This window comes from Galeopterus variegatus, unplaced genomic scaffold (assembly GCF_000696425.1).
Source record: "Galeopterus variegatus unplaced genomic scaffold, G_variegatus-3.0.2 Scaffold6183, whole genome shotgun sequence".
Lineage (NCBI taxonomy): Eukaryota > Metazoa > Chordata > Mammalia > Dermoptera > Cynocephalidae > Galeopterus > Galeopterus variegatus.
In genome coordinates this window covers 120139-128025 of record NW_007732294.1, presented here as the reverse complement: position 1 = coordinate 128025, position 7887 = coordinate 120139, and the positions used below count along the sequence as shown (strand labels likewise).

Sequence of the window (7887 nt, the reverse complement as noted above, 5' to 3'; positions counted from 1 at the left end):
GCCTTGTGGCATTTGTACAGTGGGGTTGGTGCCTGCTTGTAAAGCCCCTGGAGGGCGGCAGCTAATGTATGCTCTGCACAGTGGGGAAACTGAGGCCACAATGGCTCAGAGGCTTGCCCCCAGTCTGCAAGGCCAGTAACCAAGCACGTGGGGGCTGTGCCCACTAGGAAGCTGCTCCGCCCGCTCAGACATTGGCATCTCATGGGCACTTCAGATCCCACGTGTCCAAAACCAAGTTCCAGATTTTTCACCAAACCCTGCCCTCATGCTCTGCCTCATGGAGGTCAATGGCTCGGCCGGAGACCCTCCCTCACAGTGTCCGGAGTCGATCTTACACCCCTCCTCCTTCTCACCTGACCCGACAGCCTCTTTGTGGGTGGTGGTGAAACCCACCAATTGGCTTCCAGACGCCTGCCTTGCCCGCTCTCTCTGGTCTCCACACTGTGGCCACACCAGGTCGGGTCGCTGTGCTCGGAGCCCTGGCTCCCCACTCCCGCTGCATCCTGGGCCCTGGGCATGCGCAGTCAGCGTTAGTTCTCAGACCACTGCCCCTGCTCATCACCTCCACCCATGGGGCCTCAGGGCCTTGGCACGTGCTGTCCCTCATGTCTAGAATGTTCCTTTGTTCTTTTTGTATCCCTGGGGTCTGCATAGCTAATGCTATCAGTTGTTCAAATGCCACCTTACTCCAGGCTGCCTTGACTACCTGCCACTGGTCCCTGCACCTCCGTGGTGCGTTTTCTGCATGGTTTCTCTTTTCCCGTTGGTTGTAAACGGGGTCTGCATAGCTAATGCTATCAGTTGTTCAAATGCCACCTTACTCCAGGCTGCCTTGACCACCTGCCACTGGTCCCTGCACCTCCGTGGTGCGTTTTCTGCATGGTTTCTCTTTTCCCGTTGGTTGTAAAACCCAGGAGGCAGGCTCTGTGTGTCCTGGCCCCTGGAATGAGGTGTGGTGAGCACAGGCAGATGCTGAGGAAACATTTATCAGACACACAGCAGCTGGGGACCACCGGGGAGCCCACTTGCTGGTGCTGCTGGCGATCCCCATGCACTCTTGCAGGCACCAGGCTGTGCCCACCTGGGAGGAGGGCCTTTTGGAGCCACCTTTGATGCCTCATGACCGCCTTCTTCTCTCTCAGGGAACTATGCCCCAGACATCCATCGTCTTCTCCAGTATGCTCGGACCCAGCTGTAGCGGACAGGTGCAGCCCGGCATGGGGGAGCGGGGAGGCGGGGCTGGCGGCTCCGGGGACCTCATCTTCCAAGACGGTCGCCTCATCTCTGGGTCCCTGGAAGCCTTGATGGAGCACCTGGTCCCCACAGTGGACTATTACCCCGATGTGAGTGCCTGGGGCTGGGGGTGGTGCTGGGGGCTGCCTGGGCTCCAGGAGAGGCTGCTTCTGGAAGGGGGAGGGAAGCCCAGACAGAGCTGCAAAGCTGGACAGAGCAGCGGGAGCCCAGCTCCACCTCCTGTACCTTCTTCGCCATCTACTCCTACCTAGGCAGACAGCCTGGAGGAACCTGCAGTGACTTCCTGCTGTGGCCCCCAGGCAGGTGGAGATGGCCCTGGTGGCACAGAAAGCAGAGACACACGAGGGCCGAGCAGGGGCCTGAGTTCAGGGCAGGGCCCTGGGGGAAGAAGAGGAATTTAAAAGGCAAGACCAGCACTTAGGGTCCTGGAGCCCGAGGCTGAGCTGGGAGGCCTGTTTTGTGCATAAATCCTGTGATCCAGAAGGGCCTGAGTTCAGGGCAGGGCCCTGGGGGAAGAAGAGGAATTTAAAAGGCAAGACCAGCACTGAGGGTCCTGGAGCCCGAGGCTGAGCTGGGAGGCCTGTTTTGTGCATAAATCCTGTGATCCAGAAGGAGTGCAGGATGCAGGGCTCTTCCACTACGACCACCCCTCCCTCTCCACCTCAAGATGGCATCGTATGTTCTTGGAACAGAGAAAGGATTCCCTTGTCATGAGTGCTTCCCTTCCACTTCTGCTGGATGCTGTCGCTTACAACAGTGGCATCGCGGGCCTGCCTGCTCCCTTCTGTGAGCTGAGCATCCCTCCTCTGGGAGGGCCGGTCCTGGCCACACTGCGCCTGCCCTCTCCCTCTGGAGGGCAGAGTGGTGCTTGTGGGCCCTGGACAGTCACACCCAACTGCAGGGGAGGGTGGGCGGGAGGAGCAGCACCCTCCAGCTTCCACCTGCGGCAACAGCTCAGCTTCCCCACCCGTCAGCCTCCTGTACCCTCCCGGGGCCCGGGGAGGGACTGGCCTTTGCATTGTCCACCGCCCCATCTGTCCCTCTTACCTTCCATTAGCCCCATCAAGGCCTGGCTGGGGCTGATGCCACTGGTGCAGACTTGGCTGCTGAGTGCCCAGGGGGCAGAGCCAGAAAGAGGGACCCGAGGTCATGAAGAAGCCTGGGGCAGGACTGCGGGCCTCCATGCCCAGTGGGGCAGTGTCCTTGTGTGGCAACAGGAGGCCCACCCCTCTTATAGGCCAACACTAGAGGAGCTGCCTTAACCAGCTGTCACCCAGGGTCATCCCCAGAACCCTGTGTCCTGGGATCCCAACCTGCTTCCTGGCAGAGAAGAAGGGATGGCAGGGGCGGGAAGTAGGGCAGGAGAGTCCAGCTGGGCATCGGCTCTTCATCAAGCTCCTTGGTCTCTTCCCCCCGTTCCCTCCCTTCCTCCAGCTACGTACACGGCAGGCGCACGCACGCAGTCTCCTCCCTTGGGTGCTCCTGCCTGTCTTACCTGCTGACTAGGACACTTGAGCACCCATGCCGCACAGCATGGGACAGGTTGTAGGACATTTGTGGGGGGCTACAGGAACCCCTGGTCTCTTCCCACACAGAGGGCTACATGGGGATAGCGAGGGCCCCGGTCCCCAGTCCCACTCCAGGAGGCCTGCACTCCCAGCAAACGCTGCCGGGCCTGCTTCAGGCTGGAGCAAGGAGAACCTGGGCTGCCCAGCCTGCAGCAGTCGTGTTGGGTCAGAGCGAGGTCGGAGTAGGGTAGAGTCCCTCTTGAGAGCCCTGAGCAGCCACCTACACCTTCAAGTCCACCCTATCTACAGGTAGGGATCAGTGTGAACACCCTGCAGGCACCGACCCATAGCAGACAAAAGGCTGAGAACCCCTGGCCACAGGCCATCTTCTGTGCTGCATTTTAGTCCAGACTGTGAGGATCCCGGTAATGAGGGCACCAGGACTTAGGACGGAAGGGCCCTGGTGTGGCAGTTGGGGCCAAGGCCCACAGCCGGTCAGAGAAGCTGCCTGGGTCCTACAACAGTTCTTGACTCCCAGATCCACCAGCTCTGCCCCACTCACCCACCTACTCTGCCTACCCCACCAGGCCATACCCACATGGGCTAGGCCACGCCCCACAGACCCACTCTGCCCTGTAGGCCACGCCCCTGCCAGCTAGACCCGCCCTCTGACCCTGGGCAAGACTCACCCGGCCCACACAGGCCTGGAGAGCCCCACCAACCTCCAAGGGTAGGTTTAGCCCCCATTGTGGGGTGGGACAGAGGTTTTGGAGAATCCCAGAAGAACAGAACTGCTGGGAACAGTCAGATGGCTGCTGGAAGGTGGGGTTTGAGCTGTGCCTCCAGGGTGGGCAGGGCTGGGGTTAGCGGTGAGAGAAGGAAGGGCTGACAAGGTGAGCAGGGAAGGTGTGGCCGCCAGATGGGGAGCAGCAGCTGCGAGTCCCCTGGGGGGCCACCACCAGGCCTGACCGGCTCTTTGTCCTTTCTCCCTGTGTCCTTTCTACAGAGGACATATATCTTCACATTTCTCCTGAGCTCCCGGGTCTTCATGCCCCCCCATGATCTGCTGGCCCGTGTGGGGCAGATCTGCTTAGAGCAGAGGCAGCAGCTGGAGGCCGGGCCTGAAAAGGTAAGACGTGCTGAAGGGATGTGATCTGTGCCCCTGGCTATCCTCCCGCCCAGACTTGGAGAGAAGCCTGTTCAGAGTCAGCTGGCAGGACGGGGTGTGGCTGAGCAGGGCCCTGATGGTGCACAGTAGCCTGGCTCTGGACTCGGGCACACCTGGGATGTGCTCCTTGGGTCCAGAAGGGTGTGGACAGAGCAGAGCTCTCCTCCCAGGCTGCTGGAAGGAACTGCTGTTGGTGGGCACTTGCATCCCCTCCCAGGGAAGGGTCCCCATAGACACAACCCTGCCAGCCCTCCTGGTCAGTTCAGGGAAACCCGAAATGGGGCCCCCTGCTGGACGGCAGCTGGGAGGAGCGGCTGCTGGGAGCCAGGGCCGGCGGAGAGAGGCTCCATGAGGCTCCGCGAGGAGGCGCTGACAGCCATCACTTGGGGACCCGGCTGGGGGCAAGGGCGTGGCCGGGCCAGCCCTCTTGAGAGAGTCGCAGCCGAGCGGGATGGGCACCCCTGTCCCCTCAGCTCGGTGCTGGGGTGTGGCCGCGCTGCTCGGGCTGTGCGCAGGTGAACCCTGCACCCAGCACGACAGGAAGCTGCACATCACCTCCTCCTCTGGGTCACACACCACGACCCCTTCCCAAGCACTTGCCCGCCTGGTTTTGACCCAGAAGGGGCAGGTGAGAGTCTCGTTTACCATTACAAGTTCGCTTGGTTTTTATTGTGTTTTCTATGGGTGACTTCTGATTATAGCAAATGAAACTAGTTTCCTCTGTCCTAGTAGTGATGGGGTAGGTTTTGTAAAAACAAATTTAAATGAAAGAAAGCCGACTTGAACAGGAAACACGCAGGAGCTGTGTAGTGCGGTGCAGCTGCAGGTGCACACAGCCCGGTAACCGCACGGATGGGCGGGGCCGGGGCCCTTGTCTGCCGTCTTGTGGCCCACTGTGGCCTGTGGGGCCTCACTCTGTCCCCCACTGCCACAGGCCAAGCTGAAGTGCTTCTCAGCCAAGATCGTGCAGCTGCTGAAGGAGTGGACAGAAGCCTTCCCCTACGACTTCCAGGACCAGAAGGCCATGGCGGAGCTGAAGGCCATCACTCACCGCGTCACCCAGTGTGATGAGGTGAAGTCTCCTTTCCATGGCCAGGCTCCCTGGGTGTGTCGGGGCATGTGTCCTCAGGAAGGTGGGATCTTCCCTTCCCCTGTCACTCACCCAGGACGCTTGCTGGGCGGCTCCATTCGACTCCCTCCACCCGCCAATGACAGCTCAACTGGCCAGACATGGCTAGACTGTGTGCGGGGACCAGGCCTTTGGCACCCATGTCCCTGGAGCGGGGGACTTTTTGAGAGGTTGTAAGAGTCTGACGGCCTTTCCTGGCTCCCAGCTCACTCTTGGCGTTTGGTGGAGACAGGAAACCTGAGGAGTAGACAGGGAGCCTGGGCCAGCTGCGTCCCCACAGTGGAAGAGCTCCATGTGCTCAGCAGCTCCCGTTTGCCTGGACGGCTCAGGCAGCCCAGGGACCCCAGCTGCCCCCATCTAGGGAGCAGAGGCTGCTGGCCCAGAAGAGGTCCTTCCTGATGCCCTGGTCTGTTCTGTGGGTCCCTCCTGCTTCGGGAAGGCAGCGAGAAGCAGAAGCTGAGACCTGGCCCTGCTCTCAGCCCCCTTCCCCAGCAGGACAGCCCATGCTCCCCAGCAGCCTTCAGAGGAGCTCACAGTGTACCCTGCTCTGTCATCAAAGGTGTAGAGGCTCGTGGCAGGTTAGGGTGGGAAATGTGGGCTTATCAGGCATGTTCCTGGAGATGAGATGGGTCTCTCCATAGTGGTGGTGGCCTTGCCACCAGCCCACACCAGCATCCTCATGGCCCACTGACCCCCTCAGGAGAACGGCACGGTGAAGAAGGCCATTGCGCAAATGACTCAGAGCCTGCTGCTGTCCCTGGCTGCCCGGAGCCAGCTCCAGGAGCTGCGGGAGAAGCTCCGGCTGCCAGCTGTGGACAAAGGGCCTGTCCTCAAGGCCAAGCCACCGGCTGCCCAGAAGGACATCCTGGGCGTGTGCTGTGACCCCTTGGTGCTGGCCCAGCAGCTGACTCACATTGAGCTGGTCAGTGCTGCCATGTGCCCTGCCCAGGTGGGGCGGGGGTGCATTCCGCGTGGCTCATCTAGGGCTGCCGGAGCCCAGGGTCCCTCTCAACACAGGTCTGCAGGGCTCCCGCCAGTCAGACTGGGTTGTCAGGGGAAGTGGGCTTGCCAGCCCTGACTGCTGTGCCTCAGGCCAGTGTGTGTCCATTTGGGCACCTCTGCACTTGGCGCCTGGGTCTGCAGGAGCACGGCAGCCCTGCGTGAATGGGAGTGGCTGGGTTGAATCATCCTGAGGTGGGACTGCAGTTGCCCCCGGATCGAGGACTAGCCCAGGAGGTGGCAGAGGGCTTGTGCCCTGGTCACGCCCCCACTGCCCCCGAGGCAGTGGCTGGGTTGAATCATCCTGAGGTGGGACTGCAGTTGCCCCCGGATCGAGGACTAGCCCGGGAGGTGGCAGAGGGCTTGTGCCCTGGTCACGCCCCCACTGCCCCCGAGGGTTCTGCCACACTCCCGTGCAGCTTGGTCTCTTGCCCCCCAGGGGAAGCTTGTCATCCTCCCTTGCCCTCTCCCCATCCCCAGGAGAGGGTCGGCAGCATTCACCCCGAGGACCTGATGCAGATTATCAGCCACATGGACTCCCTGGACAACCACAGGGTGAGTGGGCTGCAGCCACGGCTGAGCCTGAGGCCTGCACCCCCTGTAGGGGAGCGTGGGCTTCACCAGATGCTCAAGCACCTCCAGGGTGTCGGGCCCTGAGACCCAATGGACGTGGCACTGGCCCTCCTGGTACCTGCTTCAAGGGGTGGGCAATGACCACACAGGATGAGCATGCTGGCAGGGCTGGATGTGTCCTGCCGAGGTCCTCTAGGCTCCCCGTGACCCGCTGTGCGCCCCCCCGCCCCCCAGTGCCGAGGGGACCTGACCAAGACCTATAGCCTGGAGGCCTACGACAACTGGTTCAACTGCCTGAGCATGCTAGTGGCCACTGAGGTGTGCCGGGTAAGTGCACCCCATGTCAGGCCCGGGCGGGTGGCTGCCCCGTCTCTACCCTAGGAGGCTCCGATTCCTGCCCCGCCTCATGGGAGATGATGGAACCTGAAAGTAAATGCATGAAGTCTCCATTGCCAGAGCTTTGGTGGTGCCCCCCGGCCCCATCCAACTGTGGAGTGTGCCCTCTGCCAGTGCCTCCAGGGCAGACAGCTCCTCCCTTTTGTGGCTGGGTAGGGTGCATGTCTGGGCTTCCCAGGCACAGCCGCAGCATGGAAGCTCAGTCCTGCGGTTCTCCCTGCCTGGCGGCCCCCTGGAGGTGCCATACTGAGGCCTCCCACCACCTTCAGGTGGGAAAGAAGAAGCAGCGCACCCGCGTGCTGGAGTTCTTCATCGATGTGGCCCGGGAGTGCTTCAACATCGGGAACTTCAACTCCATGATGGCCATCATCTGTGAGTGTCGGGGCCCAGGCCGGGGTGCTGCCACCTGGCCTGCCCCACACTGACCCCGTCGCTGTTCCCCGCAGCCGGCATGAACCTCAGCCCTGTGGCACGGCTGAAGAAAACATGGTCCAAAGTCAAGACAGCCAAGTTCGACGTCTTGGAGGTAGAGCCCCAGCCCGTGCCAGGCCTCGTGCCCCCTCGGGTGGGGCTCCCCGCCGTGCCCGCCTCCCCGCTCCAAGTGCGCTGCCTGGGCGCAGGTGCCCGGCTCTCCTGGATAAGTCGATCTGCTGCTGCCTTAGCCCGACGCACTGGATCGTGGAGTCTGCAGAACAGTCGTGCTCTGCTGTGGGTCTGGGCGGTGTCTGTATAGGCAGATGAGTCAAGGGAGGTTGCGGAGGAAGCAGGGTGGACGGGTGCACAGGGCAGGGCTGTGACGCGTCTTCACGGCTTTCCCAGCACGCTGGGCCTCCCGGCCGCTCTCCGCTCTGTGAAGGGGC

General features: G+C 61.9%; 1 protein-coding gene across 1 annotated transcript in view; it reads left to right on the top strand.

The window, feature by feature from the left end:
* Positions 1 to 1148: 1148 nt before the first annotated feature.
* Positions 1149 to 7887, top strand: part of RASGEF1A (RasGEF domain family, member 1A) — a 9303-nt gene continuing 2564 nt past the window's right edge. Inside the window, exons 1-8 of the mRNA XM_008590530.1 lie at positions 1149 to 1343; positions 3769 to 3891; positions 4865 to 5002; positions 5760 to 5981; positions 6539 to 6613; positions 6866 to 6958; positions 7297 to 7399; positions 7474 to 7628. Coding sequence (XP_008588752.1) covers positions 1149 to 1343; positions 3769 to 3891; positions 4865 to 5002; positions 5760 to 5981; positions 6539 to 6613; positions 6866 to 6958; positions 7297 to 7399; positions 7474 to 7628 — 1104 coding nt within the window. The remainder of the gene's footprint in view (positions 1344 to 3768; positions 3892 to 4864; positions 5003 to 5759; positions 5982 to 6538; positions 6614 to 6865; positions 6959 to 7296; positions 7400 to 7473; positions 7629 to 7887) is intronic.